Source organism: Lissotriton vulgaris, chromosome 11 (genome assembly GCF_964263255.1).
Source record: "Lissotriton vulgaris chromosome 11, aLisVul1.2, whole genome shotgun sequence".
In the NCBI taxonomy this organism is placed as follows: domain Eukaryota; kingdom Metazoa; phylum Chordata; class Amphibia; order Caudata; family Salamandridae; genus Lissotriton; species Lissotriton vulgaris.
The window spans coordinates 403,528,257-403,552,653 of record NC_141699.1 but is presented as its reverse complement, the minus strand read 5'-3'; the positions used below and the strand labels follow the sequence as shown (position 1 = coordinate 403,552,653).

The 24,397-nt window shown below is 45.6% G+C and overlaps 1 protein-coding gene across 3 annotated transcripts in view; it reads left to right on the top strand.

Annotated features, from left to right (window-relative positions):
- The window catches only part of ELMOD3 (ELMO domain containing 3), a 227,320-nt gene extending 210,068 nt beyond the window's left edge, over positions 1-17,252 (top strand). For all 3 annotated transcript variants that reach the window (XM_086943445.1, XM_086943444.1, XM_086943446.1), the window contains 2 exons: positions 721-848; positions 15,449-17,252. In XM_086943445.1, coding sequence (XP_086799571.1) covers positions 721-848; positions 15,449-15,687 — 367 coding nt within the window. In that variant the 3' untranslated portion in view covers positions 15,688-17,252. The remainder of the gene's footprint in view (positions 1-720; positions 849-15,448) is intronic.
- The last annotated feature ends 7,145 nt before the right edge of the window (positions 17,253-24,397 follow it).

The following is a 24,397-nucleotide window of genomic DNA, read 5'->3' as shown; positions in this document are numbered from 1 at the left end:
TTCTGTTGCTAAATTAGATTCATAGGTTGGGACCTTGTTTTGTTAATATTTGTTTATTTGTCTTATTATCCCCTTGGGTTTGAAGTACTGCTTGCTTTACAATTCTAAAGGTGATCATATAACAAGGAACCTAACGAAGCAACAAATGTTCCTTATCTGCACTTGTAGGTCTTTAATGATGGCCCTCATTATTGATAACCAACCACCAGAGCCTCTAGAGCAGGTGGTGTTGGCTGTCTTCACATACTGCCAGAGCTGCAGCGCTTCTAGTTTTAGTTTCTACAATTAGGAGAAGAAACCTTTTACCTAATTGTGTGCTATGGTGAGGCAAGACTAGGCAGCCACCTACAGCTCTACCAGCAAGGTGCCATCAGGTTCCTCCTCAAAGCACCTTGTATGCCTGATTGATCAAGAAAGGGGAAGAAAAGTCATTTTACTTTGACTAGCCAAACTTCTTGCGCAAGCCATATCCACAAGAATCCGTGTTTGATACTGTGGTGCTACACTGCTGCTTTACCCTTCTGTGCACCAACAGAGGAAAGATCCTATAGATGCGGCATTACAAAGTATTATTATATATATAGTGATACTACAAATGAATTACAAAAGTAAATGTGAACATCACATTCCAGGAGAGCATGGCTTATTTGCAAATCCTTTCCAGGCAAATGCGAGGTATGACATGGCTACCTGTTAATGTGCTGCCTTTGTACTTTGCAGAGAATGTAACCGCAGACAGCAGGTCATCGCCGTTCTGAATGATTTCTACGTTGCCACGTTCCTGCACCTTTATCACATCTGGAAGACACAGAAGAAAACTATTTCTGACTCTGGCTTTGTCTTGAAAGGTACGACTGTGTCACCCCAAGAACTGATTACATGAGCAATTTATTATAAAATGTTAGAATAGTGTAGTGGAGGGTCAAGTGCATATAATGGAAGTCTAGAGCTCAAGATAATGAGTATGTTTCCAGTGAACACCGACATGGTTAGAAAACCATAACTTGTATGTATCCCTGAATAATCCCCATCCCTACAGCGGAGCTATTCTATTATTTTTGTTCATAATAAACTATAGCAGCTCCTTATCTAAGGGCCCTATTCACCAGAGTAGATGTTTACTTTATTTTTTGCTCTCCTGTTATCAACTGCTTGCGAATTGCCATAATGAGTGGCAAAAGTTGTTTTTTTTTTAAAAAAAAAAAAAGGCTTTTTTAAGATTGGTTGTGACAAGGTTTGGAAGATGTTTGCTGGTGGCTAACCATGCCATCTTGCGCGCATTATTTAGTTTTTCTGCGCCTGATTAGAGGCTTTTGTGTTAACTGTTGCGTAGCATGAATAGATCCTGAACTCCTCAAGATATCTTAATATAGCGTCCAACTGATGTTCTTCCAGAGTTTACTGCAATTTTAGCACTTACTGCGCATGGTGCTTGGTGTGCTCCAGGATTTTGTGCGAATGATCCATAGCCATTTTTTAAAGTAAAATATGCAGATAATGCAGCCCTAGAAAAAAAATATGCAAAGGATTTTCCATCATGCCTTCCAGATTTTTTTTGTTACTCCTGTTTTGCCCACAACATGATTATTTATATGTTTCAATATCCTTTCTAATCCTTGTTCTTGAATTTCACTTGACACTAGAGATTCTAGTTTCTTTAGCATGGCACAGTGTTATTGGTGTTATCCTCAAGTATAAAAAAAACCACTGTTCTGCGCCATGTAAATGGTCTGTATTGATGTTTGATCTGGATTAAAAATGTTCACCTATACAGGTAAGACTATGAAGTTTAAGACCATTTCCTTTTGATTTCACCTTAATCTCTTCACGTATCTTTCTTGCGTGCTAGCCCATGTTGAGTGTATTCTGTGTGAATACTTGAGTGAGATTTGGATTGCGTAAGCTATAGGTTAGGTTCTGTATTTTACAGGCTTCATGGCTAGTCCTAAAACATTAGACTTGCCCTGCCCATGGTCAGGATGGCATAACACTTTTTTACTATAAATATATAAATGTTTTAGAAAATAGCAAAAGCTCATACATTTAAATGCATAATCTTGCATTTCAGATTATTTCACCTAGATTTTGGGAGGCATCCTTCACTGTGCCCATCGAGCCACCCCCTAGTAAGGTGTATGCCAGGGCCCAGGTATGCATGGTAAAAGTAGTTTATGGAACCTGGACTTAAACTGTTAGCAATGCTTAGATAGTGTGTGAATCTATTCACACTGGGGACCCTGGAATAAAAGTAAAGCAGCTTTTGGTGCTTTTCCCTAGAGCTGACTGCATGTAGATACTTTCTCAGCAGTATTTGCCGCCTTTTATTTGGGTACTGTTACCCGGTTATTAACTAATGTATGCCAAGTGGATTGCTAAGATTTTCCCATTTGGCAATTGACTCTCAAACGGAAGTGGCCTCTAGTGTCATACTTTATCATGAGGTTGAAAGTTTGAGACTCCACTACATCATGGCATATTTAAATACCACTATCAAATCCAATTCAGTGATGTAATTCCTAAGAAGAGTATGACTTTGTTTAATGGTAGACAAAATAGGGAATTAAAATTCCTCCACATACAGAAGCAGACGGTGCTAGCACCTCCCCGAGCAGAGACAAAATTCCAGGCTCAATTTCAGTGCTCTATGCGACAAAATGTATTCAACATTGAGCCCTACTTCCCCTGTTAACAAATGCAACTGCATTTGTTTTTTTGTTTTTGTAGAAACTCCCATGGTTTGTTGAATTTAAGCACAGGGAATGGGTTGCAATGCATTGTAGTTGATATTTGTCTGTACCTTGGCTCCTTTGTCTTTGTGGCTCTGCGTGCAGGTCAGTAGAGCCAGTTGTCCTGCCTGAGCTCGCAGAGATTCGTGGAACAAACAGCAAGCCTCATAAAATAACATTTTCAGTCCTACTAATTTATGTATGGAGATCCCATTGTTAGTGTAAAGAAAACACAGCACAAGAGTCTTGAGACTAGCTGAGGACCCAAACGGAATCTCAAAATGTAAACATTTTAAATATGGGAAAAAAGCAGTAGGTTGAAACTCACACATGATTTCCCCAGGATTTCCAAACTTCTTAGGCGTGTATCTCAAACGGTGTAGTGTACTAACTATAACTTGTGCCCCTGTCATACACTGCTTATGCCTTCATATATTTCTTCAGTCGTGTCATGTTAAATTACATCATTGATGGCAACATTGATTAGATTTAATTATCAATATTGTTGAAATTACTAGTTTAAGTTGCATTTATATAGCGCTTACTACCCCTGACGAGGCGTTAAGATAAATCAGTGTACAGTGAGGATTGGGCTTTGTTAACTAGGAGTAATACACCAGCCTAGATCAAAGGTTTGGCACATGTGTAAGCTTTCAAAAGGTGAGAAGGCAATTGGATATTTCAAAAGTGAAGCACTTTTGATGGATGTCATTGTCTTTTAACTTGTATTCACTTCAATTGTGTTAGGTGGTCAGGGTGCGGTATGTGCAGGGCCTGGCCACATGCGGAGGCTTGGGCATTGTGGTGTTGTGGGCCCTAGGCCCACATGCTACTAAATAACTGACACAGACACTGTGGGTTTAGTTAATTAACTGGGCACAAGCACATGCACCCCGTCCCTTTTATTAGCAGGGCCATGTCACTTGTAATGCCTGTGATGGATGGGTGTGAGGTGCATGTGTGTCCACTCCCACGAGGGTCAGGCTGACTAAGTGTCTGCTGAGACACTATAACGTGTCCAGCATGAAACTACATTCCTCCCAAACTTTATTCGAAATGAAACAAAGTCCAACTTCTAGGAACAAACTATGAACATAGGACACCATACAGTCTCTTGGTTCTGAGAGGCAGTCCGCAAGACAATAGTGGGCAGGTGGAGCTGGGAGCACCAGAGCAACTTGGCACACATTCATAATTTAATCAGCGTCTACTGGGCACGAACAATGCGTCAATGGAGTCCAGATTCCTTGACAGCCTGTCTGTGAGATCGATGTCCTCTCACACACTGCTGAATGAACTTGTGTGCTCTGGCAGTGACGCTGGTGGTGTCTGTCAACTAAACAATGGTGCATCAGGAGCATCAGTGGATCCTGCTGCAGAGTCTTCACTTGAGGTGTCTGGGCACTACGATGACCAATCTGCCAGGGCTGGAATGGCGTTGATCACATTCAGTACGTTATCCTCTGAGGCAGAGGTGCCTCCCGGTACCTTGTCGGTAGAGCCACTTCTCCACCATCTTTCATGCGAGAATCGCTAGGTGCAGGAATGTTCTTGAGGCCCTTGTACAGGGCTGCCTCGATACTGTGTGGACTGTGCAGGGCTGCTTGTGGGCAGCTGCTGGAACACGAACAGGATCCGAAAACGTTTTTCGGGCAACCGCCCGGGTTTGTGACTTAATGGTCGGTGGGATTGCCAACAGGACATAGGGGCCCATGGGCTGTTGGATAGCCACGGAACACTTGGTCTCTCATTTCGATGGAGGTGCCCCAGTCTCGGGGTTCTTCTGCAGGTGCAGGGCTCCATACCGTTGAGGATGTCGCTCCTTGGTTGGATGGGGTGATGCACGTGGCAGTGATGTTGTGGTTGCCATTGAACCTGGACGACAGGTTGTGACTACTTGCTGCGAGAGAGGATGCATGGAGGGACTTCGCAGCCACTTGTCTTTGTCTTGCTGAGACTGTTCTTTACCCGTGGCATCTGCGGTCAGGAGCAGGGATGCCACCTGAGTTATACTGCCGACACTTGGGAATGGACAGTCGTACTGGGAAGCGTTGGAGAGATATACAGTCCGCGCTAGCTGCGGCTTACATTTGGTCCTCCCATTGAGCTGTCTCCAGGAATATCAGTCCACCTTGGTGGCTGTTTGGTTTCTCTGGGTGCGCTCTTGTCTTGTGACAGTGCGAGTCCTCGTTCTTCTCTTATTGGTCTATCCAGCACACCTGTGTTCATCCAGTTCTTCATGGTGACAGGATTGTCACACTTCTTTGTGAGGACCTCTTGCTGGTCTGATCCCATCCACAGGGTCTTTGCGGTGCTCCTCTACCCGGTTGGTGGGTCACCTTCACTCGGGGGCGTTGTGCTTGCGCCTCGAGCCTGCGCCGTCGTGGTGTGCAGGCATGGTTGGGGGGGTCGGTCACTTTGTGTGACGTGCTCCTTGCTTGCAGTGCGATGTGGCGTCCGGCCATGTGTCGCATGTCTTTGGAGCACCTATTGCGGTGGCAGCTTGCCACGTGGGGTGTGCGACTCCCCGCTTGCCTGTCTTGGGCCACTGGCGACTCAGTCTTGAGGCAGTGTGAGTAAGTACACTTTGCTGGGCTTTGGTGGAACAGTGGAGATGTGGTTGCCCTCCTTGCTGCCTTCAGCATTGCTTCATCTCTATGGAGATGTTGCTGTCTCCCGGGCGCCTGCCCATACTGTCAGGGTCGCAGGTGCGGCCTTCTGCACACCTCTGACCTCGTGCGCTCAGTCATCTCCTTGGGCTCCCTCTTCTGGCACCTGGTGTGCCTGTGTTGTTACTTGCAGTGGTGTCCATTCACCACTAGGGACATGCAGTGCACTCTTCACGCTTGCAGTGGCATCAGACAGCCACTGGGGGCATGCACAGTGCACGTTCTTCATGAACCTTTTGTGGGTGTTGCTTTCGATTCCATTACCTTCGCTGGACCTTGCTTGGTCACTTGACGCTTCTCTTAGCTGTTTTTTTTTGTGTGTGTCTTGGGTCTCCACTGTGGGTACAGAGTCTCTCTCTCGGCTGGCGGAATCTTCTCTTTGGCTAATGCTCCTGGAGCCTTCTCTGACAGACTGTGGCTCTGGGCTTTCTTCCTCTTCTCCGTGGGTATTGCTTTCCTTTAGTACGCTGCCTTGACTTTTTGCTACGTTTAGTGTCACTACCTTGGCTGTGGCAGCTTTAGACATTGTGGGGCTCTCTCAGGGATATAACAGTCTCTTCTCTTTGTCCTGGAGCAGGGCAGTTCAAGCAGGGACATTACAGGCTGTGCTTTCCTTTACTTTGTCCAGTGCAGCAAAGACTCTCATGCCGTGTGCGCTTTGAGAAACCTCATAAGGCGTCCACGCACATTCATTTTACGTTGCCGCCGAAGACGGCGCCGAAGGCTTTCGCTCCTAAGGCGGTCGCCGGCGTCCCCGAGAAGGTTTCCTCTGCGTCGAAGTCGTCAACGGTGGTCCCCAGCCCACAGCCTCGACGACCTTCAGTGGACGAGCAACAAGAACACTTCATTGATGCCGAAACGGGCAGGCTTTCCCTCCACAAGCGGAAAATTGCCCCAGAACGTCCAATGGAGTCGTACAAGATTCTTCTGAAGAAAAAGGACTCTGCTTCCACTCCTGTCTTGGTGGAACCACTTTCTCCACAAACTCATAATGTTTCGCCCACTTACTCTGATGTGGACGTTGGGGAGGGCGATGATGAGGATGAGTACAGCTTTCCTGTGTATACAGACCCTGAGGATACCAACGAACCCTGGGCCGCTGGTGCTGACCCAGGTGATCCTCATTCAGGACAAGACCCTCAACTATATTCTGCAAAAACGTCTCCTACAGAACTCTGCAGCTTTCAATGCCCTCATTGAACGGGCGGCTACCAATCACAACGTCCAGCTCCATGCTGACCCTGTTGACGTCTATTTCCTTTTTGATACCTTCTCAGTCTCAGAGAGAACTGTCAAGACACTGCCTATGCTGAAAGGTGTCTTAAAACATGCTGGTGAGATCTTTAAAGAGCCTACCAGGGCGAGGGTGATAAACCCTAGGATCGAAAAAAAGTATAAGTCAGCGCCTACTGATCCTACCTACATCATAGGACAGTTGCCTCTGGACTCCCTTGTCGTCTCGAATGCCCGAAAGAGGGCTAATTCTCAGACTACGGGTGATGCTCCTCCCCCAGACAAAGAATCTAAGGTCTTTGAGGCATCAGGGATGAGGGTAGCAGCACAGGCGGCCAACATCTGGTACATTTCAAATACACAGGCGCTTCTGGCGAGGTATGACAGGGCACACTATGACACGCTGGAGACCCTGTTGCAGCACCTGCCTGATGAATACAAGGAGGCAGCTGAGATGCTTATTCAGGAAGGGAAGCTGATCTCTAATGCTTCAATTAAGTGCGCTCTGGACGCGGCTGACACCGCAGCCAGGGCTGTCAACACCAGTGTTATGCTGCGACGACATGCCTGGCTGAGAATCTCTGGATTTAAGCCAGAAATACAAACCACCATCCTTCATCAAACGGTGAGTCCAGATCACCTGTTTGGCCCGGAGGTTGACACCACCTTAGAAAAAATTAAGAAGGACACTGAAACTGCTAAATCCATGGGTGCCTTGCAGTCCTAGCAGTTTCGGGGTGGGTCTTTTCGTCGCTCAAGCACTAGATGCGTTTCCAGAGGCCAGCTCTCCCAATCCACGCAGTACTACAAAGGCAACACTCAGTCCACGTACACCAACAAGAGTCGAGGTGGATATCGTGGTAACACCGCCAAAGGCAGAGGTCGTGGAAACAACAACTCCAGATCCTCTGCCACCAACAAACAGTGACGCTTTGTCACTGCCCCCCGACCACGCAACACCGGTCGGGGGAGACTCCAGCAGTTCCTGCCAGTCTGGAAAACCATCACCACAGACAGGTGGGTCAGGAAACTTATACAATACGGTTATTGTCTGGAGTTAATATCCACTCCACCCAACATACCCCCAGGACGCCGTCCTATGTCTGCCGAGCATTTGCACTTATTGCAGCAGGAGGTCATCGTCATGCTGCAAAAAGGAGCAATAGAGCTCGTGCCTGTGCAGGAAAGAGGTACAGGGGTCTACTCCCTGTACTTCTTAATACCAAAGAAGGACGGGTTCCTCAGGCCCATCCTGGACCTCAGGCCCCTCAACCACTACATCCTGTCAGAGCACTTCCATATGCTGACCCTGCAGCAAGTGCTCCCGTTGCTCAGTCAGGGGGATTTTCTCGCAACTTTAGACCTAAAGGATGCGTACTTTCACATTTCACTGCACCCATCACACAGGAAGTACCTCCGGTTCACCATACAAAACCAACACTACCAGTTCAAGGTTTTGCCTTTCGGAGTCACCACGGCACCCAGGGTGTTCACAAAGGGCCTAGCGACAGTGGCGGCGCACCTAAGGAGACAGAACATCCATGTCTACCCTTATCTGGACGACTGGCTCATCCAGGCGAAGTCAGCCCAGCAGTGTGCCGCCCACATGTCCCACACCTTTCACCTCCTTCACGATCTAGGATTCTCACAGAATTTTCAAAATCCCACCTCCAGCCCGCCCACATACGGCAGTATCTGGGTGCGACGATCAACACTCTGGCAGCCACAGCACAGCTGAATTCAGTGAGGGTCAGCAGCATTCAATCGCTGATACAGAAGTTCAGACCTCAACACTCGCTTTCAGCGAGAGTGTTCATGCAGTTGATAGGCATGATGGCCTCCTGCATCTCCATAGCGAGATTACATATGCGATCGCTTCAGGAGTGCTTAGCACGTCAGTGGACTCCGGCTCACGGACAGTTGAAAGACCTAGTGTTGGTGAGCGGTCGGGCATACAACTCTCTGCATTGGTGGAATCCACAAAACCTTTGCAAGGGACGACCGTTCCAAGAGCCTGTGCCACAGATCGTCCTGACGACGGACGCTTCTCTCCAGGGATGGGGAGCCCATGTACTCCATCACACTGTGCAGGGACTATGGACGCAACAGCAACGGAAAATGCACATCAATGTTCTGGAACTGATGGCAATCTTCATGGCACTAAAAGCTTTCAAAGTACATCTGTGCAACAAAGTCGTGTTGATCCGGACGGACAACATGACAGCCATGTACTACATTCAGAAGCAGGAAGGTACCCACTCTCCGCAGCTGTCTCATCTGGCTCAGAGCATGTGGAAGTGGGCCATTCAGAGGAACATCTTCCTCATGGTAGAACACCTCCCGGGCAAGGACAATCAGATGGCGGACCTGCTCAGCAGGTGCAGCCACCAAATGCACGAGTGGGAGTTGCATCCATCTGTACTCCAACCGTACTCCCAAAAGTGGGGTCATCCAGAGATAGACCTGTTCGCCACAAGGGAGAACGCAAAATGCCAAAGCTTCGCCGCCTGGTTTCCACACCCACAGTCGCAGGGCAATGCGATATGGATGAACTGGTCAGGCAGATTTGCATACGCTTTTCCCCCAGCACCTCTGATACCGCTGGTGGCACGCAAGCTCAGGCAGCACTCCATGACTCTCATCCTGGTTGCTCCAACGTGGGCTCACCAACCATGGTACACCACGTTTCTAGAACTGTCCGTTGTACCTCATCAAAGGCTACGCCTCAAACCCAGCCTTCTGACGCAGAGCCACAGCATCCAGATCCGCAACAGCTCAACCTGGCGATCTGGCTCCTGGGGTCCTAGAGTTTGGCTACCTTAACTTGCCTCCTGACTGCATGGACATCATCCGGGAGGCGAGGAAGCCCACCACAAGAGCATGCTATGCGGCGAAGTGGAAGCGGTTTGTCATTTACTGTGCAGACCACAACATTAACCCGCTAGATGAATCTATTCACAACAACATCATTTGTTATCTTTTCCATTGCATACATCTATCTGCAATGGCTGCTTATCTCCAAAACAGGCAGCACCTCTCACTTTTCAGGGTGCCTGCCATTAGAGCCTTCCTAGAAGGGCTCAAGCGGGTCATTCCTCCGCGGACTCCGCCAGGTCCGGAGTGGAACCTCAATGTGGTCCTCACCAGGCTGATGGGTCCCCCCTTTGAACCACTGCATTCCTGCGAGATTCAATTCTTGACATGGAAAGTAGCTTTCCTTATAGCGATTACATCGCTGCGACGAGTTAGTGAGCTCCAGGCACTAACTATCCAAGAGCCATTTATTCAAATTCATTCTAACAGGTTGGTGCTTCGCACTAACCCTAAATTCCTTCCTAAAGTAGTATCTCAATTCCATATTAACCAAAATATTGAATTACCTGTGTTCTTCCAAAATCCTGAGTCATTGGCGGAGAGAATGCTCCACACCCTTGACGTCAAAAGGGCCCTGATGTATTACATTGATAGGACCAAGGATTTTAGGAAAACTAAACAACTCTTTGTTGCCTTTGCGCCACAACACAAAGGTAACCCCATTTCCAAAGCTGGTATAGCTAGGTGGATAGTTAAATGTATTCAGATCTGCTATCTGAAAGCCAAAAGTACTCACCATTCCACCACGGGCCCACTCCACCAGAAAGTTGGGGGCCTCCATGGCTTTCCCTGGAAATATCCCTTTGGAGGACATATGTAGAGCAGCCACATGGTCTACCACACACACATTTACAAAGCATTATTGTGTTAATGTGCACTCCAAACAGCAGGCAGCTGTAGGGCAGGCTGTTCTGAAAACACTTTTCCAAACTGCTGCAGCTGGCACGGGCGGCCGCCCCTAATGGAGGGACTGCTATGTATTCTATGCACAGATATGAATTCAGCAGCCCACATGCCTCGAACCGAATATGCTACTTACCAGTATGCATCTGTTCTTGGCATGTAGGGCTGCTGACATTCATATCGCCCGCCCTCCTCCCCGGCGCCTGTAGCAGCTGCAGAGTTCACACATACTTCTAGCATGGTCATCATTCACTTAGTTTCACTCCATCTTGGTCACAATGGCTAAAAACAATCTGAGGATGGAGTCGATGCCCATGCGCACTGTAGTCCAGGGGAGGAGCCACCTATCTCGTGATACTTCGAAGACTCTTCCAGGACAACAATGTGCAATCATCCGGACCCAACACTAGGCGGCGATCTATGCACAGATATGAATGTCAGCAGCCCTACATGCCAAGAACAGATGCATACTGGTAAGTAGCATATTCGTTATCGAGTCCGCTGACCCTGGTCTACGACCCTGCCGCGTCTGGAATTGAACCCTGGTCCCGGGCCGTTCTCTGCTTCTGGGTCTGCCGCCTCTAACCAGTGAGCCACACCACTATCATACTGTATGGCCTTGTGGCTCAGGCAGGCACAATGCAGGAAGGTGTTGGAGTGGCAGGGGGAACACTGCACTTGTGCAGTAGGGCTGTTCGGAGCACTTTTACTATGTTCTTTTTTATTTTATTTACATTTTTACAGTCCTTTGTGTTGATGCAGGTCCCTGGTGTGGTGCAGTGAACCAGCTGCTAGGTGGCGCTGCTGTCTTTTCTCCAAGGGACGTGGCAATAATTCCTCCTGCTGTGGACTTGGAGATGGCAGAACACGCCGGTGCAGGGCTCTTGGCGCAGGAGTCTTCGTGCACGCAGCGGACTCCAGTCATGTTGTTGGGAGCTTTGGGACTGTTTGCGCAAGGCTCTGCTCTCTACCCAGTGAAGCCTCGGTCCTCTTCCTCCGGTTGAGGCTCCCGCATACACTTAGCCCTTAAGTGTTACTTCTTCAATTGAGTGGGCAGTGTCTTACAGTGCAGGCTAATTCTTCTCCCCTTGCTAGTGTAGTGCCACCATAATTTATCCTCCGCAGACGTTGCGGTATGGCCGTGCCACTGTTTGTTACTGCCTCGCTGTGTATTGCTGAGAAGCGCTCATTATGCCGGGGCAAACTGGTGTCAGGTGGGGGCTGCTTGCAGATGCCTCATCAAGCGGGGGCAATGTGTAGATGGTGTCTGGTCATACCTGAAGGGTTACGCGTGTTCTCTCCGTCGATGGCGCTGCTTCTCGCCACATTCTCTTCTCTGCGCTGCCTTCTTCACCCAGAACATCAGCAGCCGGGCAGGAGTAGGGAGGCCAGGGGTCACCTTCTATGTGGGGTGATGTGCTCTCTTTCACAGAGCAGGCTGTGGTGGCAGGCAAGGACTCTATTTCCTCCGAGCAGGCGATAACAGCGGTGCTCTTGCAGAGTTGTCCTCCACAACTAATATACGTCGATAGCACCGTGTGTGGGTGAGGATAGAAACAGGCTGATTGTTCTCTTTGAGGAACATTAGGGTCTCTTTCCACAAGCACGTGGGGTCAGACCCGTTTGTCGCCATTATGGGCCATAGGCCCACATGCTACTAAATAACTAACACAGACACTGTGGTTATAGTTAATTAAGTAAACACGAGTAAGTGCAACTGGTCCCTTTTATTAGTAGGGTCACGTTTCTCATGACGCCTGTGATGGATGGGAGTGTGGTGCATGTGTGTCCACTCCCACGCGTGGCTAACTCACTAAGTGTCTTCTGAGACACTATAACGTGTTCAGCGCAACACTACAGGTGTAAGGTCTTAACATAGGGCAACCCATATTGTATTTTGGATGGTGGGTCTGGTGTGACACCGAACTTTCCACAGAACCTCAAGTGTGTATGTCCAAAATCTGTGCAAACTGGTGGTTGGCTGCAGACGCTGGCCACAGGCTAAGCCCTATGTCAGGCTTGTCTTATGTATGACTACAAATTGTGTCCACTGGAGGTTTGATGTTTGCAGAGGGTTAGGTGCAAGGCCATGTCGGAATCTAAGGACTGAGTCCAAATCCTGATTGGATGCAGGAACTGGCCAGGAGCTATTACTGAGATGTCCGCTCCTCTCTGAACCCCACCCTCTTCAAAGTCTACATGACCCCACTCGAAGCCATCCTCAGGAATTATGGACTCAACATCATCTCCTAAGCCGACCATGCCAAGCTGATCCTCTCTAATGAACCCACAGCCACCAGAATCAACTTCCACAGCAGAATGAAGGTCGTCAACACGTGGATGAAAAACAGTTGCCTCAAACTCAACTAGGACAAGACTGAAGTCCTCATCCTGGAACCCACCCTCTCAACGTGGGACAAATCCTGGTGGCCGGCTGCACTAGGACCCCCTCCACAACCACGGACCAGTCACGAAACCCCAGCATCATACCGGACCCCTCACTCACAATGAAGGGCCAGCTCAATGCCACCTTCTCATCGTGCTTCCACACGCTTCACCTGCTTCGAAAGACTTTCAGATGGATCCCCACTGAATCCAGAAATATGGTCACCCACGTGCTCATTAGCAGCAGACTTGACTACAGCAATGCACTCTACGCTGGCGTCATCAAGTAACTCCTCAGGAAACTACAGAATGTTCAACACGCTTTAGCCAGACTGGTCCTCCACATCCCCGCTGCTGCCACTCCACCAAACACCTTTGAGAACTCCACTTTCTCCCAGTGAACAAAACAATCGCTTTCAAGCTCCTCACACGCCTACAAAGCCCTCCACGAATCAGGACTTGCATATCTGCCCACCGCCTCTCATTCCATGTACACATCAGACAACCCTGGCACCCATATGGGTCAGCAACCCTCCTCGCCCCCCACCCTCCACCGCCTTGAGATCCACACGGGTGAGAATCCGCGCTTTACAAATCCTAAGTAATTGATTTATTGATGAGCTCTAATTAGAGCAAAACACGTGTTAGGCATTGCTTTTGTTAATTCCCTGTGACTTGGAATGTACTTTACCAATCAAAAGCTGTAATATTGTCCCTGGAGTGGTAATATACTTTGTAATTTTTCAGCTCAGCGTGGTTGGCAGTGTGCTAATCCTATGCTTAAAGATTTTGCTGTAAAAATGTTAAAAGGCTTTGTCCCTTTCAATCTCTGCGTGGATGGCAGTGTGCTAATCCTGTGCTTAAAGCTCTGCTAGAAAAACAGACATTTGAGGTGAGCAGATTCAAAATGTTGCTGCTGCTGTATGGTGCTCCATATACAGGAGCTGCTCTCTGCTTAAACTTGAGAACTACTCTGAGTTCTTTGCTTCCTGTTTTACATAATTTATTCGGCATTATAAGCCTGAAAGCTGGAAGGTGTTATCAGTTAATTTTCCTTTGTGCATCAGGTGGCACCTCTTTTGCCTAATCCAGAAGATTTAAGGCATAATGTGAATAATAATTTATATACTCCTGCAAGTATATAAATGTTGAAAGGGAATGCTGTACTTAGGCAGGCCTCCTTAAAAATACATTATGCCTCAAATCTGATGGATTAGCCCAAAGAGTGGCCAGCCGATGCACAGAGATAAATTAACTAATAAATCCCGACCACCATACCTCTTACAAGACCCTAGATCCGATAGAAGAGGAAGTAAGGGAACCACCTATGGCTGACTTGTTCACAGGACAAAAATTAACTGCTATAAGAATTGAAGGTCATACTGGGTAGTAATAACCACTAGGTTTCAATTATAGAAGTTGGATTTGGGATCTGAAATGTACAGTTGGACAGCACAAGGCAGGCCTTGAGAAACTAGAGTAATATTAGGTAAATGTGCAGACTACTATTTATTTTAAGCTGTGCCATCCCACTATAGTTAGACTAAAGATGATGGTTGAAATGTATGACCGCTCTCGATAGCCTTGCATTTGAGACTTCTGGAGCTCTCCAAATTACAAGGATGTGAAATATTAGAGTAGTGTTTCAACACCTCTTGTAGTCTCTAATTAGGGGAGATGAAGATGCAACCTGACTGGAAATTTGTAAAGCATCATGTCTTCCGATGGAGGGTCTGAAGGGAAAATCTGTAATCTGGAACTGTTCTAGTCGAACTGGGATCTTTGAATTAGAAGGAAGATTTCTCTGTAAGGATTATACGGTTGTGATATTCCTGACCTAACCAGAACCACTCAACCCAAGAGGGCAGATCAAAAATGTCAAAAAAAGAGTTGCGGACAGTGGGCAGAGCTACATCCCTCTGAAATCTGGTGCAACTTTGCAAACACAGAAACTTCCTAAATTACACTTACATTAACTCTCAAGTGGCAAAATAATTTTTGGCAGATAGAACATTTAATTTTGACATCGAGTAGTTGACTGGGGAACTAGAGCTGATCCTGAAGGAAACCATGATCAGTGTCCGGAACACCTGGCCGGATACCTAAGAGAAGGGAAAGCTGGGCATTCATAACAGTGAATTTGTCGATGTTGATTGTTCCCCTTCCCCAATCTTTTTATCTTTGCTGTACTGCATATCTCGCAGAGCACGTTGCTTCTAATAGAATAATAGCTAGATCTTTAACGGTTGAGATGTTCTATTATTCAACAAGTAATGTCATATATGGTCATTCTTTGAGATTGATCTGTCGACACTCAAAGTCTTTTCTTTCTGAGATTAAAGCCATAAAGCTGATTTATAAACATACTTATTGTATTTTCTGTCAAGTGTCTCTTTATCATGGGTGTCACAATTGATTCCTTTTGGGTATGCTGTCTTTAATTAAGAGTTGATTCTATCCCACGTACCCTGTAAAATTCTGTTTTTATTTCATTTTAATTTCTGGAATGCTGCAAGTCAAGTATGTAAGAAACCAAATCCTTGCTTGGTCCTATAACAGCTTTTCTTCTAACCATTGCTTATGGTCCTGTGCTGGATGAAAGAACCCACAGGGAGTTTATGCTCATGTAAATATCATATTATTTTTCACTCTTTCCAGAGGTGGAGATGTTTGCCAAGAGGAACCCTAAACAATTGCTACGGCGCCTGGGAACTCACTTGAACCAGCATCCGAATGGAATGGTATGGACTGTCGATGGCTGGCCGCAGCACCCATCACCCTCCTCATGTGCACGCAGCCCTAGCCTGAACACTAATGGCAGGAACATCAAGCAGCTGGACTTCACTGGGGTTTGTGACTTACAGGTGGATCTTGAAGGAGAAGACCGGCTTGTCTAGAGGAAGAAAAGGGAAATCTCTGACCCCGCTCTGAAGAGTTCAGGGAGGTCTGATCCACAAAGATGTTTCCCCTCACCCCATTTGTACGACTGTCTTTGCACATGGGTTGCATCTTTCTGGAAGCAGCATGGTGCTGCTTGTGAAGTGAGAAGACACCTGCCATTTTCCAGGCAGGAGAGCAGATGGAGATGAATAGGGCTAGAGACAGTTTCAAGGCACTATGGTAAAAGGGCATTCTTACCTTGATTTTGCACTTCGCCACACAGGACCTTTGCAGTGTGTGGTTATTAGGCTTACTGAGAAAAGGGTTACTTGAGGGACAACTGTGCAGTGGAATGGGTCATTTAGTGATTCCTGTCAGTCTGTGTTTAACAAGGAGACCGTAGTAGCTTCAATTGTAGGCAGAGCTGCAGTGAAAATATGAATATTAGGCCACACTTTGCTAGCTACATCGAACCCCCAGGTTACTGCATTTTTTGGTTGTTTTAACTGCAACCTCAGTCATCTTGGAAGTAACCTGGACACGCATCTTCTCCCCTTTAGTCATCCTGCAACACTTATGAGAATTTTGCCGTAAACACTTCATTAATTTAAATCCTCTAAATGCTCTTCCGTTAGCAGTCAGTGTTTCTCTTCACTGGTTCTCCAGTCATACAGAAATGACACAAGACTTACTGACTATATAGAATTTTGTTACTACAATATACAGAAATACTAATTTATTGTACTTGCAAACAACAGCTTTTGTTCTGTGTGAGAAATTGTGATAAACGTGCGCAATAGATGCCAATGAGGGAACGGCATATAGAGCTCTCAGAACTCTTAGCAGGTGCTACATGGTGGTGTTTTCAGAATTAGATCATTTGCACACTCATTGTTCGGTATCCTGCATGACATTCACTGCAACAATGTGGCTGTCGGCAAGCTTTGTAGATGTCTTTGCAGATAGGGCAGTGATGAAATGCTTATAGACACTATCACCCACATAAGTGAGCCAAATGTAGCGAGAGACAAAGATTGGGGAAAGGCATAAGTCCTAAAATCCCATACTGTTGTGAGAGGTGATCTGAAGCAAAGAATGGATGGAGACTACCTCTGTAGGTGATGCCAACATGGAGAGACCTCAACTCAAATTTCGCTCCTGGATTAAATCCTTCCAGACATGCCAAAGATGGGCACAGGCTCAGAGATTAATTTTTTTTTTATTCTGAGTTAATGCTATATCTTTGGAAGGTGCATTGCTGTTGACCATACCATGGGTACAATGTAGGCCGTCCACTCTATGAATTAAGGCTTATAAACCAACCATTTACTTGAAATATCAGTCTTCTAGTTAATACACGTTCAGAGGACGGCTTTGGTGGTTAAGAACTTTGCTGTCCTGCAATATTCAACAGCCTCTTTGTTCTAGGAATTGCCTGCTGCCCACCACTTGTCTGTGCGGAGGAATCAAGAGACTGAGTAGGATTTTAATCCGAAAAATATGAAACGGAGTGTGTACTAAGCTAAACGAAAACTTTGTGGAGCTAAAATGAGACCGAAATAAAGCAAATAAATACATAAAATGATGCCGCTCGTACCATTGTGCTGTATTCTTATTAAAGATTCATGAATGCCACTTTTAAAATGCTCATTACATGAATTATTTTTAGGGGGACACAAACCAGCTTCATGTTACCTTTCTGGACTGCAGTCTCACCTGTTCTTATAATGTTCTGTTAGCAAAAGCAGATCATGTACTCTAGGCAAATTATTGCAATTGCAAATTCCCAAATAATGTTGTATATTTAAAGAAAGTGGGTGTATGAAACATAACATTACAATAATTTACCATACAGTAACTAAAAATGGGATTCTTCTCTTGATTTTAAAATAACTTCAAAGCTGCAAGTGCTTAGTGTGTTCCAGTCACTAGAATTCTGAATAATATTGGTATATGTGTGCAAGGTGTACAGGCTTTTGGTTTTATACATTACATAAAACCAATGATGAATTATAGACATTCTACGTCTTCATCTTTTTGCTGTACATTATGGTAATGAATAATAATCAATTTGGCTACCTTTTCTTTAAAGGCAAGTGGAATTTAGTTCCTTCTGTACTCTACCATGGGATTGTTATAAACACGTCAGTTAGGAAAGAATCCCTTTGCAGAATTATTGTTACTAGGTATATACATTGTTGAAACAACAAATTGTAACCATCTGCTGTGGAACACTTAGCCAAAAAATGTCCTATGAGACTAGAGGTTGTTTATACAAATATTCTAGCTTTATTAAAAACAATTCCTGCTATTAGTGTTACTTGATGAAAACTAGTTACACATGTAACAGCAATAGATTCATCAATACATTCAAACTGTGTTCTCATAGTACAATACAATGGTTAAAACATCAAACAAGATTTTGATCACAAAATAACTAACAAGCATTCAACAGAGAGACAGAAAAAAGACAATACAATTTGTCATTAAAAACACATCCAGTTGGAGTAATTCAGATACAAATCCCAGGTTCACTCTATAGTCCTTATCTCTGAATTGAGCTGTTTCCAGAGATTGTGATATTCAAAGCGTTGACGCGTTTCGATGGTTCTAATAATCATCCATCTTTATCAAGACAAGTGATAAGTCTCTCTTCATTGACACTGTATGGTTGCCTTTACCCTGAGTCCTGTTAACAGATACAGTATATTAATCTTACACACATTTGTATACTGCTGTCTATGGTATACTAATAATTTCCAACAGTGTAATTGTACATTACAGGCTTACATTTAACAACCTCTTAACGCAAAATAGACTACACAATCTATCAATGTTCTTTACTTGATTAAAAGGCATTATACACAACTTTTAACCAACACATCTGGACTTCATACAACATTCTTTTTACGTTATTTTTTTAAACATTTTTACTACTTCCAGTGTTTACCTATTGACCAACCACCCGCTTTTACTAGATTAATCTCATCCATTACCAGGCCTCTCATAGCAGCACCTGAAGGGAAGGCTTATAGAGCAAATAGAATGGGGTTGTTACCTTATAACATATTATTGCCTCTTCTACCGGTTGTGAGTAGTTTGCGCATATTTCCACGCCGGGGTCTTGAAAATATATATATAAACAGACATGTCCATGTGAAGGATGCACATGCAGCAACTGTTTTTACACATGTTTCTTATAACTAATTCCCTGTTCTCACCTTCTTAGATTAAGGTTAACCGTCTTCCTCTGTATGGAGATTTCAAGCAATTTATTTTAGTAATGTCGCTATTTCCTGGTGCCCATTAAACCTCACACTCCAATCAGGGGACAAGACCTGTCATTAGTCTTTTAATTCTTTTTGTATCAACTATCAAAAGGAAATCGTTCCTTCAACATTAGCTTTCATACCTTGAAGATGGTTCTAATGACCTTCCTGCTACACTCTTGTCGAAAGGGTCTTCAGGGAGATTTATTTCCATGTACACTCGCCAGGATCAAAAATTAAATTTGGGGCAGAAAAAAGAAAGAAACATAGCTCTTAGTGCTGACTGCAGATTTATATTAGGACTTTAAAGAAGAAAGGATAAAGGCGAGTAGTGTTTAAAGTGGAGCTAATCTCTCCTCTCTCATCCATCATTCGTTACCTTAAAACAGCATATTGCGTGGCTGCCACAAACGTCCTTCCTCTGCAGGTCATCTGAGTGCTGTGGCAAGCCATTACCTGTTTAAATATAGAAATCCAAAGTACGCGATCGGCTTTCCCTCATTACTTAATTAGAATCAGACGTGCTTACTGGGTCTTACTTTCTGCAAGCTGGTTCTACCTGGATTGATCCGTAAGGCAATCCCTAACTGCAAGGGTCTTGGCTGTCTCTGCCGTCCTTCGCCCGGAAGTACTCTCATTTTTCACTATACGCGGTCTAGATCTATTTACACACCGGAATGAGTGCCCCAGGCGCATTGTTCGAAAGGTGGCACTTGTTGGTATTTTCTAAGTTAAATACAATAAACCAACTGGTGATATCTTCACATTAGAAAATACAAAAGGATGGGTGGAGGGTCCCAGGGAATCTTTAGTGACCACACAGTTATAGCCCCCATAACATAAGTTCAACTAAACAACAGAATAACTATGGGTCAAAGAATAGGATGTGTCTTATCAGAAGTGTGTCTGAGTGAATGTGTGTTGAAACAAAAATATGAACAGCACACAACAAAGTATCGCACTCAATGAGAAGATGTCCATCAGTTTATCGTAAGTTACCGCCCTATCATCATTTGGAACCTTTCCCAAGATGTGGAAGCAAAGTTGTTGCTATTTTACCACGTGAAAGGAGAGTGCGTGGTAATTTACTCGATAAACTTGAGAGCAGTGCAAGAAAGAAAGATTGTGAGAATCAAAAAAACACGAGAAAGGAGTGCTCTGTGTTTAAAATTGGATAATGAACGCTAAGGAACTTTATTCTGGTGCCGTTCATTTCCATGGTTAAAAAATACAGTGCAAAACTGTCAGTGAGTAACCCTAATAATCACTGATTTATATTGTAATGGTCGACATGTTTCTGCGGTCTATAGATTAATGAATATCTGCCGCTTCATCAGGACCTAAAGTACATGCTACTGCTCAAAAGTGCGTTAAAAAAATAGGATATAGATATCGCCTTATCAATCCTGGTGTCCTCCTTTAGGGTTAGAGGAACGTGCCTCACCTCGCCTGGCAACAGCTCAGGAGGAGAGTGCACCGCTCTGCCCGTCGGTACACTCGGTAGCCGTCTGTGCTGCTGGGGAGGCAGTTTTGCACTGTATTTTTTAACCTTGGAAATGAACGGCACCAGAATAAAGTTCCTTAGCGTTCATTATCCAATTTTAAACACAGAGCACTCCTTTCTCTTGTTTTTTTGATTCCCACAATCTTTCTTTCTTGCACTGCTCTCAAGTTTATCGAGTAAATTACCACGCACTCTCCTTTCCCGTGCTAAAATAGCAACAACTTTGCTTCCACATCTTGGGAAAGGTTCCAAATGATGATAGGGCGGTAACTTACGATAAACTGATGGACATCTTCTCATTGAGTGCGATACTTTGTTGTGTGCTGTTCATATTTTTGTTTCAACACACATTCACTCAGACACACTTCTGATAAGACACATCCTATTCTTTGACCTATAGTTAATCTGTTGTTTAGACATCTTCACATTACCAAACCTCGCACCAGAACTAATCTCGTTGCTCTGACATTTCAGTCAAAATCAGCCATTTTGAGACGGAAATGAATATCCCGCATGTGTTGTTTTCGAACTGGTCGGCAGACAAAGTTTGTTACTAGGGGCAATAGTAAGATACTGAAAGGGAAACGTGTCTATTTATTATTTTACAATTGTCCCTATTTGGTTGCTGTATGATGTTCATACCCCTAATATCTGCACAAGACCAGACATATTTTCATTGCTCGCCTGGCTCTATCAGTCTTCACAGGTATCGCATTAATGTCATTCAACCACTTTTAATTTGATCGTCACTGTGACAGGACATAGTATTATTGTATTCTGGCTTAGATCTTACTATACTCCATACATAATACTTGTTATCTCCCTGTCTGATTGTTACACATTTGATCATTTTCTCACCCAGGAGTACAGACTAAAGGTTTGTCCAGGTTTATCATGGGCAAACAGGTTACTATCTATTCTTCTTTCACCTTATGGTCTTAAAAATGTAGATGTTTTCCCACTGCCTTATAATAAAATAAGGGGATTTTATTCTAATTGTATCTCACAGCTGGATCTAAGATCAAGGGTATTTGCTATGTGCCACACATGCCCACCTTGACTGATAACTGGGTTATCTATTGACTGGCAATCAGTTTCATTCATTCTTCTTGAGAGTTCAATCCTTTGTCAATGGTATCTAAATGGCACATGTACCATTGTTCCCTCATTTTCCTAATGGCATCCAAATTGCCACCTCTCCTGCTGATGTTCTCCTTCTCCAATATGAACCAACTAAACTGATTACAGTTGTGGGTCCTACTTGAGTAGTGTTCTGTCAGCTGTGCATTCTCTTTCCTTGTTCTTAGTGCTGACTTATGCTCCAGGAGTCTAGTACGTAGTTCCCTGCTTGTCTCGCCGACATAGCCAAGACGACATTGGCAGACAAGCAGGTAAACCACATTCTTGCTGCTGCAGTTGTTAAGTGTTTTAGCCGTCAGTCTTTTGCCTTTGAAGGCAAAGTGTTTCCCCTCGCTACAGTTGGGACAGATGGAACAAGTGCCACACCTGTAGTTCCCAACTGCTTTCTGACTATACAGATTGACCTGATTTTCCTTATCGTTTTTCTTATAAGTTTTAACCAGTGCATTTCTTATGGTTTTATTGCGCCTAAATGAGAAGAGGAGTTTAGTTAAAGGTGTCTTCAAGTGATTATTTAATACTTTCCAATTTCTATTCTATTCTGTTCGGGGCATCCGGAAGAGTGAACTCCAGCAGTACTGCTGCATGATCCGATAGAGTTTGGGCGAGATGGGCACAGTGTTTAACCCAAGTATCCACTTCACGTGATATGAGCCAATAATCAATCCTGGACCAAGTGGGGCCCGCAGTGGAGATGCAAGTTCCCTCTTGACTATGTTGATGTTGGCGTCACCAGACGTCTATCGGGTCATAGTCTTCCATGAGGGCCTGGAGCTGCTCTGCCGCTCGGGGGTGTGGTGGAACGGAACCCCTCGGTCTGTCGGGGTTGAGAACCACATTTAAGTCCCCTCTCCAGAACACCGCCCCGGGACCTAAGGAGTCCGCTGACTGCCACACCTCACTGAAGAACTGGGGATCATCTGTATTGGGGCCATATACTGATATGAGTCTGACGGGACGACCTTCAAGTATCCCTGCCATGATTACATATCGCCCAAGGTGGTCGCATATGGCAGTGCACGTGTGCCAAGGGAGAACTTTTCTAAGAATAATGGCTGTGCCCCTGGCGTAGTTGGAATATCCCGCTATGAATTTTTCACTCCTCCATCCTGCTCGCAAGCGGACAGCTTGCTCCTGTCAAATACAGCTCCTGCAATAAGCAGATGTCCGCCCCATATTGGTTAAGAGACGCTACCACGAGCTGTACCTTCCTGCGATCATTTAAGCCTCGTACATTCCAGGTCACTGCTTTTAACGAGTGTGTCTTGTTACCAGTTTCAGCCATGCCTGAATAACCCTGTATCTATTCGCATCAAGCGGGGGGGGGGGGGGGGGGTGGCAAAGATCAGTAGCTGCGGGTTTAGGACCAGAGAGGGTAAGAAAAAGGAGGAAGAAGGGGGAGATTCATAGCGAGAAGAACATTTCAACCCAGGTAACTCACCCACCACCCGACCATCCCACCACCCGACCATCCCACCCCCCTCCCACTACAGCCACCCAACCTAGCTGGAGAGCTTCTACCCTGCCCAAACAAGGCAAAAGGATGCCAGCAACAAAATGCAATATGGGACTCATCCCAGGCGATTGCACCAAAGGGCTCGTCATGCCCAACACTGGATGTTGGGTGGCTGGACATAAAGCCCCCAAAGGGCCATACAGTTAATCAGTCCGGTGCCCCAGCTCAGCACCCTCTGTCTCAGGAGCTCATAGGGTCACCAATGAGAGAAGGCCTAGGGTGTGGGCCAGATCAGCCATGCGTTAGATTTCTCCCTACTCGCCATGCTACAAAGACCTACATCAGATTGGTTGAGTCAATTTCGTGGAGGGAGACTTCTACGATTTGTGCCTTGTCTACAGGATCCACCCGTCTCGTACAATAGGGGCTGCATGCAAGTTTGGTGGTCGTCTGGAAGGCGGCAAGGAAGAGCATCCCGCCAGCGCAGAGAATCCAGTGCCACACCGGGTGTACCGGGGAGTCTTTTGGAATCTGGGTCCTGCAGCGTTATTCAAACATGTACCCGTAAAGAGCGTGCATTCATACAGATGAGCAATTGAGTTCGGCATCTACCTGACCCATGTGTGCAATAGAGAACAGATTCAGGATGCACGGAGGGAGGTCCAAGCTCTCCAAGCACGAGAACTCCTCATGTCCAGCTCGCCCCACGGGGCTTCGTCCAGTTTTTCAGTCATTTTTGTTAAGAAGGTCCTCTGCCATCTGCTCTTTGTCCACAGGGCCTGTCGGTCTTGAGCGTTTGAGGCTATGTGTGAATTTGGCGGTGAGTTTGAGGCCCGTGAAAAGAGATCTTGTCGGAATGAAAAATGCGAAGCTTCGCTGGGTAGAGCAAGGAGTACTTGATTTCGATTTTCTGCAACAATCTTTTAACCTGCGCAAATTCTTGACAGGCAGCATGGACAGACCGGGTGAAATCAGGGAAAAAGGTGATTGAGTTGGCCTGGTACCTAGTTTTTTGCAGTTCACGGGCCTTGCATAGCACAACAATGCGATCCCTGTAGTTTAAACATTTATCAATAATGGGCTGGGCCGGGGCGGCCTCGGGATCTGTGGGCCTGCTCCACAATACTTATCACTGTTTAGCGAGGCTCTATCTGCGATCGGAGCATGTCTTCCACGTAATCCTTCCCTCGGGTCATCGCCGTGGTCTCAAGTCTTCCAAGAACACGCATGTTGTTGCGTCGGGGTCTAGCTTTGAGATCCTCATTCCTATTTTTTATGACCTCCAGCACCTTTTCCATACAGAGCAGTTTCTCGCGGGTCTTCTTCCTCGACCGTGGCCGAGGATAGACTCTTGCTTA